The 26,375-nt window shown below is 43.7% G+C and overlaps 1 protein-coding gene across 9 annotated transcripts in view; it reads right to left on the reverse strand.

The window, feature by feature from the left end:
* Positions 1-26,375, reverse strand: part of FILIP1 (filamin A interacting protein 1) — a 180,328-nt gene that overhangs the window by 148,318 nt on the left and 5,635 nt on the right. For 3 of the 9 annotated variants that reach the window (XM_085859322.1, XM_085859320.1, XM_085859312.1), the window contains exon 1: positions 9,518-9,653. The exons of 2 other annotated variants lie outside the window; for them this stretch is intronic. Coding sequence is in view for 1 of the 7 variants with exons in the window: in XM_085859321.1 (XP_085715447.1) it covers positions 9,518-9,691 (174 nt within the window). In the remaining 6 variants the exon portion in view is untranslated. Of the gene's footprint in view, positions 1-9,517; positions 9,711-10,301; positions 10,457-26,375 lie in introns of those variants that run through there. 4 more of the 9 variants (XM_085859319.1, XM_085859321.1, XM_085859314.1 and 1 more) reach the window with 4 other exon arrangements.

A 26,375-nucleotide genomic window follows, 5' to 3' on the forward strand; every position in this document is an offset into this window, starting at 1 on the left:
TCTACTCCTTGCTGTACATCGTGTTCAACATTGACAGTATATACATAGTTTTTTTGCTTTTGAGCACTTGGAGGGATTAGCGCTACAATCCTCATATCATATCACGAGATGACAATTTTAAAAAAGATTTTGTTAAACCATCCTGACGGCATTCCTCGATAATGCTTGGTTCACACAGGGGTCACCAGGAAAGGGCTCAAATAACCTAGTTGCTTAAACAAGAGCGGTTGATCAAATCCAATCCTGCCTGACCTTACGGTGACACACAACAATCCAGCAAAGAAATTCCAATCATTTGTCAATTCAGTACCAAGAAAACAAGTCAAGGCGACAAGGAGGCCCAACCCTTATCTCCGATGGTATGAGAAGATCCATGCTATCTTGACGGTTTCTCAGCTTTCAAGGTCGATACAAGTGCTTCAAACCTCAAGACTCAAGCAGTTGCACTGTGTTTGCAGTAAAAGCAATGCTACACTCTCAGTGCTGTTAAAATGTTGTAGGTCTCAGACCAGCCTGACACTTGATTTGAAACAAAAATAAATGAATAAAAAGGCGTTTTTATTCACATTCAAGGCATGCGTTTTGCAAAAAGAACAAAAGTTTAGAAGTTGCCAAACTATGACAAGTATGAAGACTTAATTGTTCACAGACATCCTTGAGCTTGACAGTGACATGGCGTGCTCCGTCGTGCATCAAAAACAGACTCACAGAAAATAAACAACAACCTCGCTCAACATTTACCAATCACAACATGGTCGAATTGACACAACTACACCTGGCTCCGCAGGTCGTCCAAAAGCATCACGCCAACAATAACCAAGTTTAAAGGGTGCACCACCCACCCCCGCCGCCACCCTCTCCACACCCCAACCTACAAGCTCCGCTCCTCTCCCAACTGAGTTCACAAGAATCAAGTTGCATGTGCAATGGTGCCCATATGCCATGGGATGAAATATTTGTCAGTGCAAGGTTAATACATATCAGTAGAAACAAACAGCAAGGCGTGATGGTATCGATGTGAGCAAGTACTGTGGAGCCCTTAAGACGAGGTGCAGCGGTGAGCGAAGCTGTGTGCCTTGTGTCTATCAAAGGGTCGACTGAAACAGCTGAACGGTATTTGTGCAATTTCTTTGACCAAATTTGGTGCTTTGCAGAACAGCGTTGTGAAAGCTGGAATCCTACTTGGCTCAAGCCATCTAGGCTGTACCAGCCAGTCACTGTGACAACAGAAAGGCACACTGGAAAGCCTTTGCCAAGTTGCTACAAATGTACTTGTATGTGAAATGTGGGATATTGGGGTCCACGTATGGGGGGGGATGGGTAGTAGGGAAATCAATAATGGCACATTCTATTTTAAAAGACAACTTTTGAATGTTGATTTACCGTTCTCTCTGTTTCTCTGCCACCCCTAAAGGCCATTTAAAATGAATTCCATGTATTTTTAATGTCTCCGTTACCAAACACCAAAAGTCAATATCTTTAAAATGAGTACCTCTGTGTACAAGTAAGACAACATGGATGTGAACAGGTAGAAAAATCTAGCATGGTCGCAACACCATAACGTTGGTAAATCACTGTGGGGTGGGGAATGATGATTGTTAAGCCAACATAATTCCCAGATGACATGGATGTAATTAATGTAAAATGCAGTAAACCAGGAACAACGTACACATATACTTTATCTCAAAAGCCAAAGATGTATTGATCTTTCAAGCTAGGCTTGCTCTCCCTTGTCGTCAGGCATCATAAACAAGACATAACTAAGCTTTATCGTAAAACTAGCAGATAACCCGGTTCAACCGGGCTGGTGTAAGGGAATTCATTCCCAACAGAGTGTGGAACATTGAGGGAGTTGGCGAGGAATATCCTTTGACAGCATAATAGCCACAAACTGTTAAGGACTGCTCGCGTTTCTCAGTGAAGTAAATCCACGAAAAGGTAATTATACGTTGGACGGAATTGACTGAATCGTTTGTGGTTACATTATGTTTTACTTCTGGTAGGTGTGTGAACCAGTAACTCTGAGCCTATACACTGCCAGTGTGCCAACATAGCCACAAAAATGCACATTGTTCGAAATTGTGTGAATATCGATATTTTTTGACCTCTGCATGCACTGTCCGGATCCAAGAGCTCTTAAATGAGGTATCATGCAGCATTATACGTGCTGTGGTTACAATGTTTACCCGTTTCAGACACAATCATGCAACTTGCATATATATATATATATATATATATATATATATATATATATATATATATATATATATATATATATATATATATATATATGTAGTAGGCATTTTTACTCATCACTTTGCTCACAGATTTAATTGAAAGACAACAGGTTGCATTTCACAAAAATTCTGCTTCATTCACCCTATCAATTGCCCGATAATCTTCCATCTGCTTGGAAATCAGCTTACATCACCTTCGTCAACCAAGTTCTTCTTCTTCTTCTTCTTCTTCTTCTTTGCCATGGGGAAGTTTGGCTCAAGTTTTTCACAAAGCGGCTGACCAGGTCTGTCATTCAACTATGGTTGAGGCAAGAATTTGCAATTTGGACAGGGTGCCGGCGATAGCTCACCCTACTCTTCAGAAGGATCTTTAACATCCACCAACTAATGCCAGCAGAAGGGACGTCCCGGGACGCACGGACGTGGCCTGTGAAAGCCCGAGATGACAGTTTATAGCTGGGCCGATATTCGATCACAGGTGAAAGAGCTTCGAGGTGAGTGTTCGTACCTGAAGGCCATCCTGCCACACATCTTCATAAGTCAACCTTGCTGCTTATATCTGGTGCTAGAAAAAAATTACTTCCGCTTTTCTGCGAAGTGCAGTGTTGTTTGCTTTCATTTGAACTTCCACTTAAAACAAGTGAAAGGAAACATTTTGAAAATTTCGAATTATTCTCACTCAGATTTCAACATCACCCATAATACATATTGTTCGGTTGTTTAAACTTAATTTGTACAAGAAGATGATTTGTAATAACAGGGGACTCTATACGATACATATTTACATGGAGAGAATTGGGGTCTTACCCCCACCTCGAACCCCCTCTCCAGATATGCTACCTGGACAGAAACTACACTTGGTGTACCCTTAAGCAACATGCAAAATGTTATTGAGTTGGTTGAGTAGTTTTTTTGGTGTTTGAAGCACGTATAAACAAATACTGTGTACAAATATATACATACAATTTCAATTTTTTGACCACCCCATGGCCACCCCATCAAATGTGTACAAATAGTACCTTTCAAGGGTCTTCAATGCACAAGGAAGCTATTCGGCCCATCGAGCCTGCCCAACAGTTGCCAACCAAGGATTGTTTGTCCATGCTCTATCCTTTTTCAATGCTGAGCATCAAGCAAGGAAGCAGCGCATACCATTATAAAAGTCTTTGGTATGACTCGGACGGAGTTCAAACCACCAACCTCCAAGACTCAGAGCAGATGCTCTAACCGTTATATTACTCCACCGAGTCAAATCGCAGGACTTGCTGGCAGTCTTTACACACTGTGTGGTGGCACACATCGTGAAGGGCACTTGGAGCAAAATGTCTCATTTGGAGAACTCAACATGTCACCACTGACAGGCTGTGGTGAGAGAAAGAGTGGAGGACATGAGGGGAGAGTGAGAGAAGAGAAGAGAAGAGAAGAGAAGAGAAGAGAAGAGAAGAGAAGAGAAGAGAAGAGAAGAGAAGAGAAGAGAAGAGAAGAGAAGAGAAAAGAAATGTGGGGAGTTGATTTCACCAATCAACAAAAGATGAACCACATTGGAGAAAACCTCAACCAAAACAAATCCACAATCCTGGGAGAGATCTCCATTAATTACCAAAGACAAATAACTCGAATGGGAAGTGTGCAAGCTCAGTACATCAGCCTTGGACACGGTTCCACTTAGCACTGCACCTGGTAGAAATTTCAATTTGATCTGCCATTCCAACGAGAATAAAGACCCAGGCAATTTACAGGCAAAAACCAACTACCACCGAGATAGCGCACTCCTACTGGATTAAGAATGCTTATTGGATGGAGATTCGATGGAAAATTTTGGCCCACAAGTTGTATCATTCCTGAGGTGCAGCTGTGCACCTGCACGTGAGGGCTGGAATTTGGCCCAGGTACCAGCATGCAGTGGCCTACTCTTTCTGAAAAGTACCATGGGATCTTTAATGAAAAAACAGTGAATGCTAGCAGATGGAGCAACCGGCTTCACTTCCATCAGAAGGATGGCACACTCATTGATTGAATGCCCTGCCTACAAAGCACCAATCTGACAGTCTATAGTCATGTTGGGAATCAAACCCAGACTACACATCTCAAAGGGGGGGGGGGGTGTACTCCAGCTATCCTACCAGCTCCTATCAACGAGCAGGAAGCAAAGAACATCCCATTCCCTACAGAAAAGGAAGTGAGAATTAAGAGCTTGCTTTGTGTGGGAAATGCAATTTAGCACAATCTCGCTCGTTTCAACAACTTGCCTCAAAAGGCAAGTAGCTGAGAGCCAACCAATCGATCGACTGACAAACGACGATGATCATTTAGCAGATCTCTCTTGCTAACAGTCTGGAAACACCACTGCTGGATGTGTGGCTAAATCTAGTCTTACTTACTGTCCGAGCATTTCTAATTGGGTGTGGACACCCTTGCCCGACACATTATGAAGCCTCAGTCATGGATGTCTTGTGTTCGAGTCCAAGGCACGGGCTGAGGACTTGCTTCTGTAACAGTGGCATTCACCGAAAATGATCTGACACGGAGATGAATTGCAATCAAAGATGCAGCGAGTTGTGACATTTCAACCGTGAAGGGTGTTCCATGCCTCGTAACACACCATCACTCCTCCACTCGCTTCAGACAAAGTGCTAATTGTCAGATAAAAATTGGAGATATTGGATGTAAACATTTTCACCCACATCAGAATCTTCTTCCACATAACAAGCTGGACATACATGCCAAGCAGAACTGGGAGATTCTATCAAATTGATGAATAAATTAGACACAGACATGCAAAAATAAGATTTTCCTTCAATACAATACATAAGGGTTTTAACACACCAAAGATAAATCTAGTCTTGATGATGGAGCAATGGTGGTTATTCAGTGGTGTAGTGGTTAAAATGTCCACTCCGAGTGTGGGAGGTTGGTGGTTCGAACTTTGGCCAAGTCGTACCACATTCACATTACATGGGCTTGATGGGCCGAATGGCCTCGTCCTGGATTGAAGTTATTTTACAAGGGAACTCGTTTATACATTTTGTTAATAAAGATGACAGTCAGTCTATGTCAGTGGAGAAATGAAGGACGACACATTTTATCAATCAAATGTTGAGAGAGGTTTGTTAACCACGGTGGGAAAGAAAGTTTGGGGAAAATTTGGGATTTTTGATTACTCTCAAGGGAAGCAATGTGGGCTGAGGTTGCGTTGAAGAAGGGCTCACGTCCCAAATGTCATTTCACCCTCATTCTCACAGCCCTCAGTGAACCACCCCTCTCAACGTTTCGACATTTGGCCGAGCGAATTCGTTATATCAGCTTTCGGCCTCGTGCATGCGATGGTGTCAAGCCCTCAGGTACGTTTCACCTGCAGCCCGAACTATCCATACAGGCACTGGCATAGCGAAGGGGGGGGGGGGCGAAAGGGGCGGTCACCCTGAGCGGCACTTTGGGGGGGGGGTGGCAAATTTGTTATTTTGTATCTATCATTATCAACACTTTGTACCATTTTGCCGTGGCGCATAAAAGCGCAAGCGAAAGGAGGAGTTGAACTGTGCAAATGGCCCTGCCCCTCTGTTTGCTGACCAATAGTTGCAGCCAAATATCTCCCGGAGAGAGGGGTGGGCAAAAAGGAGCACGTGGCATGCAGGGAAACAAAGCGAACGAGGTGTTCTTGCTCGTTTTAGTTCGCCGTTCACGCCTCATTAGTGTTCGCGGCTCATTTCTACAAGTGAGAAAATGACACGAACAAAAAAGCAGAATTTATTCGCACGATTTTTAAAGGTTGAAAATTAATTTTCTTTATTTTCTTTGAAATCCTGTCGGATAAAACACTATTATCTATTTATTTTGTAAGCAAAAATGGCAGAATTCCACTTTTGAAGGCCGAGGGGTGGCAGGTTAATGCGACATGGTGCTTCACGGAGGGGAGAAGCCACATGACCTCAGGGTCTTGCTGCTGATTGCCATCTAAGCAAAATCTTGAGAAGTCGTACTTGTAAAAGTACCCTTCCGCCCAGGCAACATCATCGCCAGGGGGGGAAGGGTACCAGGGAGTAAGAGACAAATGACGATATCATCGCCAGCGATCTACAGAAAGAGATTCATCGTCTTCATCGACACATCATAATGTATGAGGAAGCCACTGGGATGGAAACGGTGGACTGGAAGGCTTATGAAATCCTTCAATATGTTGTGAAGTGTGGATTTGAGGAATCTTTCCCAAACCTTCTCATCACACTGAGGATTTTTCTCACCACGTGCATGAGCGTTGCAGCCTGTAAGAGGAGCTTCTCTAAACTGAAACTGATAAAGACCTACCTCAGATCCACAATGAGCCACTCTAGGCTCAGTAATCTAGCTATCCTCTCCATTGAGCGTGAACTAGCCGAGTCGATTGACTTTGAAGCTGTGATGGATGTGTTTGCCTCACTGAAGGCTCGGCAGAGGTGAACTAGACAATCACACCAACTGCACATTTAATAAGCCAATGACCATTTATAAAGGCAGAAAACACAACTTTAACTGTTTACTTGCAAATGTACTGCACCTAATTTGATGTGTAATAAAGTTATTGAATTGGGCTTTGTGTTTAATTCAGCATGTGAGTTACGAGGGGGTGGAAATTTGACATCTCGCCCCGAGCGGCATTTTCCCTCGATACACCACTGCATACAGGTCACTGCTCTTCAACCACTGGACAACAATGGTTTTCAAATCCAATAAAAAAATTGTGCATTACATCACACGATCAGTCAGCTGATGTCATTTGCAAAAAAATATTTAACTGTACCCGTAAACATTATTCACCATTATCTGTGAATACTCAAAGTAAGACGACAGCAAATTGTCGTTTCTCGCAAAAAATAAAAATAAAAAAAATCAACCAGAAGGCCTTTTTGCATCTGCTTTAAGACCTTTGAAAATGCAGGATACAAGTCCTACAATTATCTGAAAAATCAATTTCAATGCGAAACTTCATGACGTTGCTCGCCTGGCAGCAAAGAAATGAGATCGGAGAAAAACAATATTTCCAGCCAAGGCACCCACTCGGCTCAGATAAAACTGAATCCACAAATGTCTCCTTAACAATCAGAACAGTGAAAAGATGCTCATGTGCCAGATGTGCTCCACCTTGTCTACATGGAAGAAATCCCAAATGGCGGAAGTATCCCTAAATGGTTTTGTTCATCGTCGAATCTCTCAAGCGGCCCATTTTGCACGGCCAATGCATGGTCTCGTCGGGTCCTTGTATTTCATGTAAAAAGGACCAAGTCTTTAAATGTCCAGTCCTGGATGCGATTTATCTACAAGCTTCTACCTAAGCCTTAAATCACCTTAAACAAGTAAATAATAAGTGTTGGGAACAAAGGATCAGTGCTGTCTTTCAGCAAGTGATGGGAGGCCCACGTCCTTTGTAGTCACCGGTTCCATAAACTCCGCATCATGTGATTAATAAAATTATAATCAAACATTTTGGAGGATCTTGCACACGAGTACACTGAACAAAAAATATTGTTTATGATTAAAAAAATATATACATATTGTGTCGATTGATTCTGATATATTTAAGCTCAACCTCCGTGCAACATCACACGATCTGGACGTTCTTGTGTCGTGAAATCCTTACGCATGCAGGATTCTGCGAAAGCCTCAGACTGTGGGAAGGAACGACACGGTTTAAGCAGACAACCACGTGAAACCAAAAATTGGGCAAAGCTGAACACTTGCATCATCGCACGATCAAACGAAGCTTCGGCAACACATTAGGGTCCGATTTCAAGATTACAGACTCACTCTATGATCGCACAGCTACACCCAGTGGTCTGCAATCGTGCTTTCATGAGCATTGCCCTGCAGGCAAACACACCAGCCATCAATGGTGGGGAGCTGCACATGGCTCACCCCCTGGAGGACTCATAAGTGATAAGTGAGAAAATGTGTGGAAACAAATTTCCTGCAGGCATCAGGAGCAGGAAATGGCCAACAGACGCAATGACATTTGGATGGCATCTGTGCTGTCGTTACAAATTGACAATTATCTAAAACCACTTGATTACGAATCAATTTATTAGCAGACTTGGTGGCGTGGTGCTTAGAGCATCCGCTCTGAGTCTTGTATGTCGGCGGTTCGAGTCTGATCTCAACTGAGTCATACCAAAGACGTAAAAACGTGCTGTTTGTTTGGGATGGCCAAGTAGCACGCACACTCGCCTTCTAACTGTCAAGCCTGAATTTGAATCTCGACCCAGGGCAGCTATAAACTGCCATCCCGGTGTCTCGCAGGAAGGGCAAGGCATCAATGTGTGTGCCGTCCCTCGAATGGATGTTAAATTGGGCGTCCCGTCTGTAAACGTCAAAGATCCCATGGTGTCCTTCGCGAAGAGTAGGCGAGCTATTGCCGGTACCATTAACAAATTCCAAATTCCAGCCCCAACCTTAGTCAAACGTCAGGATTGGCCAACCAGTTCGTGGAAGACATGGGCCAAGCTCCTCCTGGCCAACTCAACAAGAACGTGGGAATAATTGTGGCCATTAAAGAATAAAGAGATGTGCCGCTTCTTTGCCTAATGCTCAGCATTTAAACGGGATAGAGAGTGGACAAACAACCAGAGGTCGGCAATCATTACACAGCCAGGATGGGCCAAATGGTTCCTTGAAGTCCCTTGGAAGGGACCCTGTATTATCAATGGAAGAAATACCAGGCAAAGAATCAAATGCATCATAACTGCTGCCCTTAATTATTCAGCGTATGCACATTTCTTATAAGCCTTTTACAGAAATCTGCCCACTCAACTCCCCTGTCCAGTTTCATCACCCGATGATCCATCACCACTTTCCTCAAAGCCTTCTCAGCAAAGCTGCTCAACTTATCCTGACCGTTACCCTTAATAGGAAACAAATCTCAGGAAGTCCAGTCCACCCCTTGCACTGCAGGGTGACTTGCCCAAGTAGCGCAAACCGATGAGTAAAAACTGTTCGAGATTAGAACTGCTCCTGGATCTCGACATTGCTGACTTGGACATGATTTGGGGAGAGAAAAAAAAGGCACTTCAATGGTCACCGCAAGAAAAAAAAAAAAAAAAACTCCCCGGATACTGCGGAGAGGCTAATGATGAAAAATGATTGCAGATACGATGAACCGTTTGATGAGCAGTTTCCAAAAATTTTTCAAAAAATATTATTATTAAAAAAAAAAATGAAATAAATCTTAATTGCTCAATATTACCACTTTTTATCGTTCCTAGTCAATCGTCCTAGTTTCGCCTCCAAAATGAAGCGCAAGATCGACTCACCTGTCGAAAGGCACCATACTCCGGCCGCGTGCTCAACCGAACCCAAAAACACGTTCCACGAAACCTACGAACAAGCGTTCTCTGCCAGCAGCACTGAAGGCACTGGGCAAGTACCAGACGGAGCTTTAAAAATAGCTCCCACACACCCAACAACGTCACATCCCTCTTCACCATGCGCAATCACAAAAGGAGCATCCTTGGGTGGGAGCCGCGAGCAAGCATTGTGACGACTGGCTCGACGGAGAAGCAAGCAATCGGGGCTTATGCCATAAGACGGGCGCGGCGCTGATGAGCCACGTCCAAAACACCATCATGAAGCCAATTAATGTAATGCGCTGACTGACTGCCAAGTCACTTAACTTTTAGGGATAATGGTCAGTCAAAAACCGCTGCAAAAAAAAAAAAAAAAATCCTTTTCAACTGGAGAAATTAATTAAATTAATTTAACAAATATTTAAATAGAAACTGCAGCGATTAAATGAAAAAAAAAAAAAATCCATTTGCAAACGCATCAGCTGATTTTCAAATCAAACATCACCACCAACTGAATCATTCTCAACATGCCCCCATGTCAGATGGAGAAAACACTAATTGCGCGTTAGAACCTTCATGGCTTTAAACAAAGAATAAATTGCAACAATTGAAGTTGATTGTCTCCTAAGGGACAAAAGATTTTCCATTAAAACTGATCCGTCTCGAGCTTCAGTCCAAGAGTCAAACGCTCACGCTGTAATGTTGGCAGTAGCCGGCGGATTAAAACCTGGGGTTTTGAGGATAAGCTTACCAGACTGTCCATGGGATGAACCAGTCAGTGTGGCAGCAATGATTTATTGCAACCGCCTCAGCACCGTGGCAAGGGCTGTGGATGTGAGCACTGGGCTGTTTGTCTGAGACATAGACAGCGAGCAGGCTGTGAGAACACGATGATCTCACACGGAGTCCTCCGAGACGCGCGCAACTCACCCACCGCTGATACACGCCATTGCCGACAAAACATACATAGCGATACCCTCAGCATGACACACTATTCCCCAAATAGCCAGCTTGTTTTGTCACAAAAACCTCCGGTGGGATAAGAACAACAAAATTATAACTTACTATAACTACTCTAATGGCCCCCAATTAATCCCACCTTCCTGTGGGCTTGGCCACACGAGTTTTCCCTCTCCACGCCACTATATCTCGAGCATCCTCTCTCTGCACCCAGACCTCCTTCATGTCACTCTCCACTACCTCCTAACCTGGCTGGCAGGATGACCTAGAGGTATGCACACTTGCCTCTAAGCTATCTAGCCTGTGTTTGAATCTTGGCCTAGCTATAAGCTGTCATCCTGGTGTTTCACAGGCAGGGGGATTCATCAATGTGTGTGATGTCCCTCGGATGGACGTTAAATAGGCGTCCCATCTACCGGCATGAGTTGGTGGATGTTAAAGATCCCACTGTGTCCTTCGTGAAAGTAGGTGAGCTATCACTGGCACCCTGGCCAAATTCCAAATCCCTGCCTGAACTTACTGATAGTATTGCATCAGCAGCACAGTGTCACAGCTGCACCCTCAGCCAATGATTCTGCCCCACAGCCTTGTGTTGCATGCAAAAGAATAAAAAGAAGACATCCTTACACCTCAATTTTGGTGTGCCCCTTGTCATGTCAGGCCAGATTAAATCTGTGACTAATCCAATGACAGATTAGATCTATCAGGTCAGGTCAGATTACATTTGTGACTAGCTCCGGGTATCATGTAAACCTGCACTAACCTGTTCCATGGTCAGGTTGTCAGGGAATAAACCACCTCCCCCACCAGGTTTTCTGTTGAGGAGGGTGCATGGATATGGACTCCTAGCGTGATTAAAAAAAAAACCTGTCAAAGGGCGGAGGAGCTCCTTGTGAGCCAACAGCCATCCATATCTAGTGCCCAACTGTGTCTGCGGACGTCCTCCTGCAGTTGGGTTACTTTATTTTTTTTAAAGAGGTTGGTGGCAGGATTTGCACTCTGGCCACCGTAAAACCCTGCACTCCACAAAACACAAAAATACAAAGGAATCTGAAAACCCACTCCGTGGGAGTACCCCCTGTGCAGCTGCCCTCCACAGATTGGGATTGGGGCAAAGCCTTCAGGACCCCCACTCTTTGATGATAGGGGAAAAACCATGGGGTAACCTTCCCGGGTCAGATTGCGGGAGTGTGTGTCTGGGTGGTGCTGAGGTAGCATGTACCAGACGGTGGTCTCCTTGGGTTAACCTGAGGTGGTCCCTTCGGGTGGGTGCCTAAAATGTCGTATCCCGAAGAGAGGATGATCATCTGTCTCTGTTATCATCCGAGCTCAAGCATTTGAACATCGGTATTGCAGCACTCTATGAGGTTTGGAGAACGGATAGTGGTGAGATCATGGCGGTGGTTACACCTACTATTGGTCTGGTTGCTCTGATGGTTACCATGCCCAAGGAGTTGCTGTAACTGTTTCCAATCAGCTGACTCCAATGATAATTGAGGTAACACCTGTCAACGAGCATATTATGAGACTCAGGATTTGTCACTCCTTAGGTGTCGTCTCCCTGGTCTCTGTTTCTGATCCGACTGAGGCAAGTGATCTCGCCGTGAAGGATGCATTCGAGTCTGTGGTTGATCAGTGCCGCAGGTGAGAAACTCTTCTCGTCTTGGGGGATTTCAAAGCATCGACTGGAACTGATAGTGATGGTTATGAGACGTGTGTTGGTCCCCATGGGTCTGGAACTGTGAACCAGAATAGCACTAAGTTCCTTGACTTTGCAAGAAGTCATGGACTTGGGGTGGCTGGTTCATGGTTTCAGCGGCCACAGGGTCATCGCTGAACTTGTTATTCCAACGCTGGTGGTGTCACAAAGGATATTGACCATGTGCTCGTTGATGGTCACTGGAGGATGATGCAGAACTGCAGGGTCTCCTGGAATGCTCAGTTCCTCAATACCAACCACAGGGTTGTGGTAGCAACTCTGAAGTTGCAGCTTAAATCCGGGAGAATTGTACCATCCCAGCCTAGGCTGGATGTTGGCAAGCGCAAGGATGAGAGGGTAGCTGAGAAGTTTGCCACCAGGCTGAGCAGGAATTTTGGGGGTCTGGGTGCTTTGGGGAATCCTCACCTCAACAATCCTTGCCATTTTATCAGACACTCTACTCTTCTTGAAACAACAATACACCATACTCTCTCAGAAGGCCAATCATATGCCTCCTCCAGATACACAAACCCCAATATATAACATAAGGCTCAGTTGGCTGTGCCTGGATGGGTTTGAGTGTAGCGGAGTAGTGGCTGAAACTCGAATCCTATCCAGGTTCCTCTTAATGACTCCATCTTTGCTCTTTACTTCTTCAGGTTCCTTCTTAGTCTTCTGTTTCATAACTATTCCCTTTCATAAAACTATCCAGTCTCTGCTGAAGAATGAACAAAGGTAATATAGGATTCCAGAAAAGCACAATCAAGGTTAATAATGGAGAAAGATACCATTGAGCTCATCATAAATGCATGTTTAACTTGGTTAACATGCTTTACTAAACATCTACTTGTTAGTTGTACTTGATATTGTCAAGAGCTCGTCGTGATCCGCTACCTGCAGACAGTCCTATGGACCACATTGTCACAGAACATCTAGTTTCTGAAATCAACGATTAGCCCCAGCGGGGATTTCACCAAAACCAAATAGCTGATTCGAAGAGCAAGACCTCTTATTCGGGTGAGCACAACTCAAAACCAGTGACATGCCAGATACAAAGTCTGATTCCTTAAACTGCAAGTTCTACAGACTTGATGATAAAAAGATCACATGTTCTCCTCCTGAAGTCGAAGCTCTTCTTGAACAACTCCTTTCTTTCATCTCCCTCTTCTCTCATCCATGAAATCGTCTTCCTGAGTCTGTTGTCTCATGCTCTACCAGCAAGGCTTTCAACTCTGCTGCCCACTGACACCTCGCGTTCTCTCTATTTCTACCTTTCAGATTTATTACACCGGCTGAGATACTGTCCCCATTTCAAATAAACTTCCTTCTCTCGTCCAGTCATGCAACCATGCCGGTTCTTGTCCTTTTGTTTATCATTCACCAAATTTTTGGCCCATTGGCCATTTGTCCCTTGTTGGTCTGCTCTTCCATGAGCCTCGATAAATGTTGTTTTAATCAGAGGTGCACAAGCTGTATGCAAGTTCATATCATAAAAAGTTGGCAATGCTATGAAGCTCGTGTTCTTTCATATACAGCACAAGGCTGCAGGTAGCATCAATTGCAGGGAGTGCAGCTGTGCCGCTGATGCAGTGACCCCTGTATGTTGGAGCAGAAAGTTGGAATTTGTTCAGAATGTGGACAATACCTCGACTACTCTTCGTGAAGGACACCATGGGATCTTTAATGACGAGCATCTAATGCTGGCTGACGGTATGCCCAGTTTAATGTCTATCCAAGGGACGACAGCACATGCCCTGACTGAGAAACTCCAGGATAATCGTTTATAGCTGAGCCGAGATTCAAACCCAGGCTAGACAGTTCAGAGGCTAGTGTGCATACCCCTAGAGAATCCTGCCAGCCAAGCAAGCTCATAAAAGGACAGGAGTGAAAGAAATGCAGTGCATTCACGGAATGCAAGAAGGGTGTACCAACCTCCCACATATGGTCACCACTTGGATGTACACTGCCAGCACCAAGCAGGAGCACCAGCCTTTAGTTTATTCAGTTGTGATGTGGACCCCGGCCAAATAAGGTGGGAGGATGAAACGAACCACTCAATTCATATGGTGCTCACCTCTTTATGTGTGCGCCGCTTTGTGATCCCATCCTCGCCAATGTTGTTTACTTCTAAACAGTGCCAGAATGATGGGCATCTCAAGAACATCGAAGGAGCAGCACACCTCCCATATCTCGACGTCATCTCCGTGTTGTACTTTTAAATGTGCCGGCTTCCACTAATTAGGGTCAGATCAGGTCTGGAAGCATGCACTGGAGCAGCGCGTTGCTGCGTCCACTTTCCGTCAGTACTCCAGGAGCCTCCATCTAGCCATTTTCCAGGCAGATGGCTAGCCCATCCGCATCTCATGGAGATGCTGATCAATCTGCTGTAACCATGACGCATCTGCTTGGCCCATGGGCCTCCTACACCCATGAGGCTCCCTCACTGAGAGAACCTGGTGAGCAGGATCAACATCAGGAAATTGAGCCACATGTCCATACAACTGCAGCTGATGCTCACAGACTACACAAGAAACAAATCTCATCTGAGTCTCTAAGCAATCGCTCATTGATTCACAAAGTCTGACCAGTGATAGCTAAGGATTCTCTGAAGAGACCTGGTACTGAAGGAGCTAAGTCTCCATCTCAGATCCCTGGTAGAGATCACATCCATAGAGATCACATCTCAGATCACATCCGTAGAGCAAGACTGGAAGCACCAAGGACGTAAATACTCGGACTTTCATCCTCCTGCAGAGGTACCGACAGCGCCACACCCCATGATCCAGTGAATCCCTGACTCCCCATGCCCAACCCAGACATCTATTGACCTCTGGCTCATAACATGCAGAGACAAGAATATCACTACCAAGGTAAGTGAAATTCTCTGTGACCTCAACATCCTCACCACAAACAGGTACAGACAAAATAGCAGCATCCAAGATGTCATTGAAAGCCTGGATCTTAGTTTTGACCCAAGAAACCCGTAATCCCAGCAGGTCCGACTCCTCATTCAGCACCTCGAGGGCCCCCAAAAGGATATCCAGCATCTCTGCAAAGATGACTGCATCATCTGGTCAGAGATCAGATCAAGGTCAGAGATCTTGACATTCCCAAATGATGCACCACTGCTTCATCTTTCTGACATCCTCCCCAGAATCCAGTCCATACAAGCACAAAAAGTATGGGGGTCAATACACACCCCTGATAAACTCCAGTAGCAACTGGAAATGGCAGAGATGGTATCACCACATCTCACAGCACTCTCAGTTCCAGAGTATAGTTCAGAAACAGATTGATCAGTTTTAGTGGCACCCCACAAAGACCGAGAATCCTCCAGAGGGCATCCCAATTCACTGAATTGAATGCTTTGTGGAGATCAGCAGAGGCTGTGACCAGCCCCTGCAGAGTTTCATTTGCGTTCAGTGAGGACTTGAAGAGCAAGAATACGGTCAATCGTTGATCTCTTTGGTGTAAAGTCCGACTGCTCTGGGTGCTGGTGCTCAAGCAGATGGTGGCAAACCCCATCAAGAATTATCAGAGCAAAGACCTTGCCCAGCACTGAGAGCAGCATCACCCTGGTTAATTGTTGCAGTCCTGGAGCACACCCTTCCCTTTCCAGAGTGGGACAACAAGGCCCCTCTTCCAGTCAATTGGGATGATGACTTCAGAGAATCCTCATACATGTGCCTCTTGTCCAGCCTCAGTACACATAGTTTTATGCCTCAACTCCCTGAACAGCTCAGTTCTGCCATTAAGCCTGGCCCTGCAACTCTGGTCAATGTTATCTAGTGTCCTTTGAGAGACAAAATTCTTCTTCACCCTCTGGTGAGTTCCAAGACATCCACCGGCAACATAAAGGATGGTGGTCTTGAAGGCACTCCACAACTCTTCAGGATTCCCAAAAGCACCAGATCTCCCAAATCCCCACTCAGCCTGTTCGCAAATTCCTCAGCTACCCTCTCATCCTTGAGCTTGCAAACATCCAGCCTAGACTGAGATGGTACCATTGTCCTGGATTTAAGCTGAAACTTCAGAGTTACTTCAACAAGCTTGTGGTCGGAATTGAGGAACTGGGCATTCGGGTCGACTCTGCAGTTCTGAATCATCCTCGAGCGACCATCAACGAGCACATGGTCGATCTCCTTTGCCACATCACCAGCGTTGGAATACCAAGTCCACTTGCATACAAGTCTGCTTGGACTCGCATATAAGTCACCATGCCTGACAATGACGGTGTCTCAATTGTCCATCCGCTTTCTGAAGTAATGCGAGTTCAAGTTTGCACTTTTAGTTACAATTGGTCGAAATTTTCCAGGTTTTCCTCTATAAATTATTTGCCGGTGTGCTAAAGTTTAGTAAAATATAACTTCGACCTCTGAATTGTGAGTGTTGTCCATTGTACCTACTACCACTGATGCTCATTCACTCTTTGGTGAATAAGGGTAATTCTCGAGAATGCGACCCTCGGGTGCATACCAAAATCTTAGAGTAACCAGTAACTTGGAAAATGTTGCCCATGACCTGTTCTAGTCCATTCTGTATTCTAGCTCTTCGACGAGCCTCAACCTTTTTTTACAAAACAGCCTTCTGACAAATCAAATAAACCAAGGTGTAAGTTTCAAGAAAACATAACAGAGCACATAACATAACACCCTCCAGCTCAGCACAATATTGGATTCCATTTAAAGCACAGAAACAATTGTAATTGAATTATTAATGACATGTTATAATTGCCCTTCGGCATACCCTTGCAATATAAACCACTCAAGATCCTTTACGTTTTTGTAACTGCAGATGGGACAGACGGCTCAAACCTCAAATTGTGAAATACCATTCTTTATGATGCAGTGCCCCCGTTACAACAGCAATTTTATAGTTTGATTCCATTCTCCCAACAGATAAGATCAAAATAAAGCAGTTCAAAGGCATGAACACAATTAAGTAAGAGGGATAAAGCCTTTTTAATAAAAACTAGAGGGGGAGCACTCGGTCGAGTGCAAAACCTCCGCCGCCAATACTGCTAGGTCACTCAAGTGAATCTGATATCCTATTCATTCAATTTGACGTCACAGTGCTCACAGAGTTATAGTTTGCAACTTTCCCTTTTACTTTTAACTTTTACATACTCAATTCATTCGTCATAACTAGATTCCTTGAGACAGAAATTGATTTTACGTGGGTATATCCACCTGAAGTTCCAAAATCAGCCGCAAATATAATTTTGGCACGTTTTTTGTTGGAAATCACTTATAACATGTAGAAATGCAAAAAAAATTCGAAATTTTGTTGAAAAAAAATTTGCAAATTTTTTTTCTCTAACAATTTTTTTTTTGGGGGGGGGTTGGAAATCACTTAAAACATGTAGAAATGCAAAAAAAAAAAATTCAAATATTTTTTCAAATTGGCCGCCATAGCGGTCATATTGGATTTTGGACCAAGTCCAAAATCTAATGGCATGATCCTTGGACCATACCTAATCCCCCCCACCAAGTTTAATCGAAATCCGTCGAGGAGTTTTTCCGTAATACTGTTCACAAACAAACAAACAAACAAATAAAAATAAACCAATGTCACCCGCAGGGTGACCCGTATCTTGCCAAAAGGTGAACACGTGTGACTTCTTTAAGGTCACACTGAGGTGAACAGAGCTGCTATCCACCAGGAGCGACTACTTGAGGAATATCTGCCTACGAGAGATTCCGATGAGAATCGTTCTACAGAGTAACCATGAAAAATATGCGTTTGCCTCATAACGTCACCAAATGACGTCATAATGTCTCAAGCTTGACATATCTGGAAAGCACTCATCGAGGTGTTCAATTTGAGGTATTACACGATATGGTACCTAAGATTTCAAAATTTGACCTTGGGGTCAAAAACTTTCGACCTCCAGCGCTAACCATGAAGGTCAAGGCCGATCTCCATAAAAAATTAATCAGCTGAGCGACAGACCATGAACTATATTCCCATGAAGTTTGAAGACAATCCGATCAAAATTACTCAAAAAATAAGGGTTTCTTCGACTCCCCTGATTTGCGACAAAGTGACCTTGACCTTTGACCTTGAAAATTTTATGCGCTGAAAGGGACCTCTATAGGACTCTGATATGCGAAGTTACAAAAATTTCCAATGATAACTGTGCTCTGCAGAGTGACCCATACGTGATTAGACAAACAAAAAAAAAAAACCATACAAGCTGACTAACATATCTTGCAAAAACTTCGTTTTGGCAAGATAACAAACAAACAAACAAACAAACAGAAAGGGGTGAAAACAGTAACCTCCATCCATCTTCGATGGTGGAGGTTAACTAAAAAAGTCATCTCAGGCCGGTGGAGGAACTTGCACAAAGAGGACAAAAAGATGAGTTAACATCAAATCACAAGGAGGTTTGTCGACAATGGAAGAACACACATATGGCATATGGGATTTGAACCTGGATTCCCCTGCATCGTGGACCTGGGGTTCAGATGGGAAGATAAACAGGCCAAGCCCAAAATCTTGGATGAAGACTTGGATAACTCGGATTCAGTTTTACCATGATCGTGCGGCAGGAAGCAAATGCGTGCTGTGAGACGAGCGGAAACAGACGTATGGGGAATGTAGTCATATTTGACTGAAGAACAGTGGCGAGCCATTTCTTATGCTCATCAGCATTCCTTCCTGCTTAGCAGAGCCAGAACCAGGATCTGTCCAAGAGTCTTCTCAACAGCCCCCTTTTCCCTACACGATAACGTCAGGAATATGAGCAACACACCGGTGTCAGAAAATTGCATTATTGTCATTCCCGGACCTGAAGGTTCAGTTCAACCAGTGGAGATAACAGTGTCATTCCGTTACCACACAGACCCTGACCTTCACTGAGAATTCCAAACATTTCCCAAGCGGCACAGGCTGTCGCCGTGGCTTGTGGCACTGTTTACAAAGAGGAATTATCCAGAGCATAACGACCAATGGATGGCCAGTCATGATTTTGGCAGTATTGTTGGGAACAATCACTCGAAGACGTGAACTCTGTCTGCATGCCGGATGAGAATTTTCAGCCAAACCATGCGGGTGTCATCTTGTTCCCGTGAAATGCAACACCCATATTCATTAGCACAGCTCTGTCCACAATCACATTATCAAGACGCATTTCAAACTACAACAGATGTTTCATTAGGCCCATGTCAAACAATATGGCCCTGCCAAGACCTCCACACTTGTTATTTCCCAGGACTCCAATTTGTGGGTTGGTGTTAAATTATTGTTGACTTTGGTGTACTGTATATGCCGAATGTCCCCTCTCCGTCTCCAGTTTTATTTTATTTTTTTTTTACAGAGAATGCTCAATTATCAAACGTCACAACAGGTACAAGCCGAGATCATTTCCAACAGATTAAATAATAATCAATCTTATTGAGCTCGGTTGACTCAGCAGTAATACATAGTACGCAGTGTAAGAATGAACACGAGCAACTGAAGACAACTTGGGCATCGTCGAATAAGGATAACCTCTGCGTTGTCTAGTTCTGGGTTTGAATCCTGGCAGAATATTATCGACGTGTTGACACCAGCAGATGATGCATCCTGGAGTACACCATAAAGGGGATGAATGCCAAGCTGGCCGTCTTGACTGCTCTCATGCTTAGTGAACATTCCGTGGTGTCATTGAAAACAGTCGGCCTTCGGTAAATGGTAGAATGCATTGATGTTTCTCTGTGTATTTCTTTTTATGTAATTACTGCGAGCATAAACAGGATTACAGAGAATTAAATATGTAGTTTGACTGATATGCACCTCTGAACCATTGGATGGAATGACTTGAAAACGGATGGTTGTACTCGATGGTCAGAGGGGTGGGAGAGGGGTGACTGCAATGGTTTGAAGGGGTAGAAAACAATTCATAGCTCAGGAAGGGGGGTAGGGGTTGGAGAAGGATGTTGGTGTCAATGTACCAGACTCTTTACAGAGCTTTGGTGCTGCTGAAGCAGTTTCTTAGCAAGGGTTATACTCGGTGGTTTGCCATTGCCTTTCCAACATCGTTTGTCCAAGATCTATCGTTTTTAAATGATGAGCATCAAGCAATGACACTGCACGCTCCATTTTTAAAGCCTTTGTGATGACTCGGCCAGGATTTGAACCACTGACATGGCAAACTCAGAACTGATGCATGAAACATGACACCACTGAGTCTGGTTGATGGTGGGATAGAAGACCCCATTTCTCTCTCCGTAAATGTATATCATTTAATGCCACCTTGTGGGAGTCCGTTTAGAAGTCATAATAACATACACCAATTCTCCACATGAAAACCATCGACATTTTAAAAATGGGGACATTAACCCGTCGGGTTCTTTGCTACTAAATATAAAAATGAAAACAAGAAAAAGAGCAATAAAAGATTGCAGACCCTCGCCAGGACTTGTTTTGTGCGGTGTTTGTGTAGTTGGTGTGTTACGTAATGAATAAGACATAACTAGAACTGCCACTTTATAACTGCTGCCAGTGATGACCGGGTACTAAGACGTCCCAATTTGATGCAACCCCACTTTGATCGGACACTTGACCCTGACCCATGACGTTTATTATTATTCAATCGAATTTAGAATGGGATTAAAATAAATTCAATTAAGCCTGGTGTTGGCTTAGTGGTTAGGGTGGCGGCTTGGGATCCCAGGGTCTTGAGTTCAAGCCCCGTTGGCAGCTGAATTAATACACCAGGGGGTTGACTCAGCCTGTCATCCTTCTGAGGTCGGCGAAATGAGTGCCAGTGTACTGGTCCCGGTGTATGCCCCGGTTAGAATAGGTGTACCATATCCCTGTGTGTCGTAAGAGGCGACCAGGGTTGGCGTCAGGAAGGGCATCCGGCCATAAAACATTGCCTCAAGAAAAAGCCTAACCTCTGCACAGCAGGGAAAAATGGCTGTAAAAACGGTCATTTTATATTAAAATAAATTCAATTCAAATCAAATGGAACACCAAATAGGTACAGTCCTGCATTGGAGTAATCAGAAGGAACCCGAACAAGCAAAAAGCAAAGATGAAGTCATCAGGAGGAACCTGGATAGGATCACATTTCAGCTGCTACTCCTCTACCCTCGAACCCATCCAGACAGAGCCAAATGAGTCTATATATATATATATATATATATATATATATATATATATATATATATATATATATATATATATATATATATATATATATATAACAGACCAGATGAAAACAATTAAATAATTCTAGCTGCCACATGATGTATATGATTAGGTTGAAATTTTAAATGTATATTCCCCATCACTACTAAATCATAATTATGAAGTTTCACGTCAATTGATTAAGTGGTTCAAGAGAAATAATTATTTAAAGATTTTTGCCCAATCCAATATGGCTGCCAGACCATGTGACCTATCAATTATTCGTGTAGACCCTGGTATCCCCAAGGCTTGGGGAACATGTGTGTGAAGTTTACCCTCGATCTGTACAGCCATTCTGGAGAAGAAGATTGCTATGGGTTTTAGGGTAAATCCAATATGGCTGCCAAACCATGTGACCTATGACATCATATTTGTGAATGTTTTGTTTCTCATGGATAGGCGGTCATATGTGTAATGTTTCACCTCCACGTGTTCAGCCGTTTCAGAGAAGAAGATTTTTGAAGGTTATTTTGTTAAAACAATATGGCTGCCAAACCACATGACCAATGACATCATCAATTTTTCCCCCCATAAATGTTTTTTTTCGGTGGACCAATTTATCCCAAGATGACCCTCAAAATTTTTCATACTGATGGTATGTAGCGTTCTATGTATGCAATTATGACATCATAACATAGGCACCTATGATGTCATTTAAAAAAAAATCACACTTATTACCCATGAGGAGTACTTGTTATGTGCTAAGTTTCAATTTTTTTCCTAGACGCGGTTTCGGAGATACAGAGGTCCAATTTTTTTTCCTTTTCTCCAACATGGCTGTCACATCACGTGACCTGGGACATCATAATTATCATTAAAACATTCTACATGAGTAGTCGCTCCTATGGTGAAAATTTTGTCTCATTCTGACAAGCCGTTGCGGAGAAAAACACTAAAGTTCTGTGCGGACAAACAGACAAACAAACAAACAAACAAACAAACACACAATCAAACAAACAAACGGACCCAAATGCAATACCCTCTCCTCTGGTGAGGTGACTAAACAGCACTCAGTAGAGTGCTTACCTCTGCCAGGCCGAACAGTTTACATTTTATATTCCACTGATGGACCACATCTGGATCCAGACCTGAACCAAAATCGAATTGCATTGTTCTTGTCACCTACCCAACTCATCCACCTCATTTCGTCATAATCCTTCCACAATGTTTCGAGATATCATGCCATATATCGTTTTTGGTCCCATCACTCAATGTGAATAATCACTTTAACAATTCTCGTATGTGGATCCGGATCTGGATCTTCACCAAAATCGAATCAATTTATACTTGTCGCATATGCAAACTGTCCACCAAATTTAGTCTGAATCCATGCAAAACTTTTGAGACCTCCTGCTCACAGACAAACAGACAAACAGGGGTGAAAACATAACCTCCGCCCACCTTTGGTGGTGGTGGTAATTAAGAGATCAAAAATAAAAGGAATATAATTATAAGAGGGATGAGGAACATACAACAGCTTCACTGCTTCTTATTCCGTGTTCAACACAGCAGAATATCATTCACTGAGGAGGGTTCCCCCTGTAGTTGCAATTTGTTGAGGGTGCCGGCAATAGCTCGCCTCATCGAAATTGTGAAGGACACCGTGGGATATTTAACGTCCACCAACTAATGCTGGCAGACGGGACTCCAAACGAGGAACGGTGCACACATTGATGCCTCGCCATGCATGCAATAGTCCAGGATGACAGATTGAAGCTGGGTCGGGATTCAAACCCATCCAAGACAGCTCATCGGTGAGTGTGCCCACTTCTAAGTTATCCTGCCAGCCGAAGTTCACTCATGATGAGAAGGAATAAATCACTAGTTTGAAATTGCATCAAAACTTTGAAACTGATCGTCTGGAGTGTTCACCTCAATGAAAAAGTTTCCAGAGCAAAAGTCCAGAGTGACGACTGCTGAATAGACACAATCACGAGTTGAAAACTTGTGGCTAATGATGGCTAAAGCCACTAGCGGTAGCTAATGCAACAAAAGCCACATCTTTCCCAAGAAGAGAGATGCTTGCGGTCATTCTACAGAGAGCAGTTGCTTTGAGACATGTACGCTTCAATATTAATGTGTTGGAAAACTTTTGACCCGAATAGCAGCAAAACAATTAATCAATGTTATTTTTAACGTAGCAATGATTATAAACATGGAAGAATATATCAACAGACATGTTTTGTTTTCATTCCTCCATGAATGTCAGGCAAAGTTTATGTCAAGGAAAGTAGACTATGGAAGGAGCCCCAAATGTAGGCTTCCGATACATTCTGCACATATTTCATGCGAATGAGAATGAGGGTCATAGAATGGGCAGAATAAAGGTCTGATGCAAATGTTTAGGACAAAAAGGAGCTGCTTATGAATGGCTGAAGCAAAAATGGAAGGAGGTGCCGCAACTTGAAGAATGCATTGTCATGGATGGGGACCTCAAGCTGGCTGTCTAGTCTGCATTCATAGGCTGTGGGTGTTAAAAGATCCCATGGTGCCACCCAAAAGCAAGAGACCATCATGTTGGATGCCCTGTGTTCTGGCTGGGCTAGGCCAAGCTGAGGCCATTTGTTAACTATATCTGCCTTCTTCTTGCATATGGCAGCTTTGCTACTGGCTAGTTATCATTTTGTTGGTGTGCAACTATGCTGCTGATGCTGTGCCACTATACCAGTACAATGGTACTCATTTCATCAACATCAGAAGGATGACAGGCTGAGTCAAACCCAACTGGTGTTAATTGAGATGAGATGCCGAGAGATGAGATCTCAATCATTTTGAGATGCCGAGAAGTCAAGCAAGGAAGCAGCACACACCATTTTTAAAGACCGGCGTGACTCGACCGGCGCAACATTCAAATCAATGACCTCAGACTTAGAACGGACGCTCCAACCATTACACACCGAATCTGATATCCAGCATCTAATCTTCATCCAACGTAAAAACAAAGGATGAACAAGTTATACTTTCACAGGAGTATTCCGAGATTAAAAAGCTTTTCAAGAGTTTTTTTAAATTTTTTTTTTTTTTACAAATCCCAGACTGAAGAGTTTTTAAACTGGATGAACAAAGTAGACAATTACGCTTTAAAAAAAAATACTGGAACAAGACAAGATCTGCAATTGAAAGAGAAAAATTGGGTCAATTAGAGCTCAAAGAGTGGGAGGATTCACTGAATACTCCACAAAAGAAACCCATGTTTACACAAACATCGCAGGTGCTAACAATCCCACCCTTTGCCACAAGCACTTGAAATGTTCACAAAATAAACGACGTCAACTTTTTGGGGAAAGTTTTCGAAAGTTTTTTTCCCGGGTGACAAAACGAGAATCAAATGTGACATCAGTTTAACTGGCGAGACAATAAAGTATACGAGAGAAGAATAATTTGTTCCGAAAAGGATAAACATAAGCGGTGTTTATAGCACGCGTGGTTCGTGTCCAAAACCCAGCGAGTCAGAATGGTCAGATACCATCCAAGACGGCAGCATGGTGTTTACATTTGAAGCCTCCAAACAATGAATCGCTGGTTTTGAGCTCGTTCAGCTCACGCAACTACTTGCTCTTCTAAATGTAGTAGTTATATATACTAGCTGTAATCTCGTGAGATCATCGTGCTCTCACGAGTTCTTGAGAATGGAGTTTCATGGGATAGATGAGTTGTAAACATTTCAACCATGGATCTCAGTCAAACACACACTGACTGCGGTCTGATGGATAGGAAAAGCGTTTTCCGTCATCCACGTCATCTCTACGCATACTGGTTGGGTGAAAACGGCCATTGTTGGCCTGGCTGATGAGACTCGCACACAAATTGGGTCACGATTGCCAAGCCATTTATCCCGCCCATGACACCTGGGTACGAATGGAGATAATATCATCTTTGAGGAATACCGAGCATTATAGGATCTGAAAAACAAACAGATAATATCATCGCTGTGAACACAAGATTGCAAGTGACCAAACGTTTATCTAACATGGCCTAATGGCATCTGTACAGTCATGGTGGCTCCGCACAGAGGGCATATGGCTTTCCAAAAGTCCACAAGCCTGGCAATACTCAACTTCACCTCCTTTTCTCGTTTGTGACTACACCATCCTACTGCCTGTCAGATTCCTGGCCAACGTACTCAATCACGTTGTGGCCAAGAATGAGCAGTCTGTATGCAACAATGCCGAGTTTACTGATCGGGTGAGAAGGATCCACGGTGGTTCTGAAGAGACCACCATGATGTCATTTGATATGGTGTCCGTGTTTTCAAAGGTATCCACAGATGTGACTGTAGAGGTTAACAGACAATGGTTGATGGAGGGGGGATTAGAAATCGGGATGTGGAGGGTATAACTTTTGGGGTAAATTACATTTGTGAGTTATTAAAGCGACTTCCACTTTGAAGGTCATTATTATCAGAACATCTTCAGTACCACTATGGGGTCACCGGTGTCTCCTGGGATGATTAACGTGGTCGTAGAGGAGTTTGAGATCCGGTCACTTTCTCACCTCAGAGTGCAACCACGACGTTGGTTTCCATATGTGGGTGACACCTTTGTCATCTGTCAGAATGACATCAGCTACATCTGTTTTCCCATCCATCACGTTGACCGTGAGAATGAAGAGTCTGGTTGTCTGGTTTTCCTGGATTCCTTGGTAACAAAGGACCACGGTGATTCTCTATGGACCTCGATCTACAGGAAGCCCATCCACATACATCGGCACCAATATTTTCATACCGTCATCCAATGGTACACAAAAGTTCAGTGTTTTTTGCGCTGGTGAAGAGGCCACACACCACCTCATCAACAACAGAGGACAAGAGGAAGGACTACCATGTGCTTGAGACAGATGCTAATGGCCAAAGGTTGCTGCTGGATTTTCCTCACTCACACCACAACCATATTTTGACCCTACACTACTCAAGAACGCCATTAACAACTACAGTGACTACATGAATGGCGAGAACAATGGACGACAACAACAAATCTAATCCTTGGCTCG

The sequence above is a fragment of the Eptatretus burgeri genome, chromosome 16, assembly GCF_056783735.1.
Source record: "Eptatretus burgeri isolate ZD-2024b chromosome 16, Ebu_testis_v1, whole genome shotgun sequence".
NCBI classification, from domain to species: Eukaryota; Metazoa; Chordata; class Myxini; order Myxiniformes; family Myxinidae; genus Eptatretus; species Eptatretus burgeri.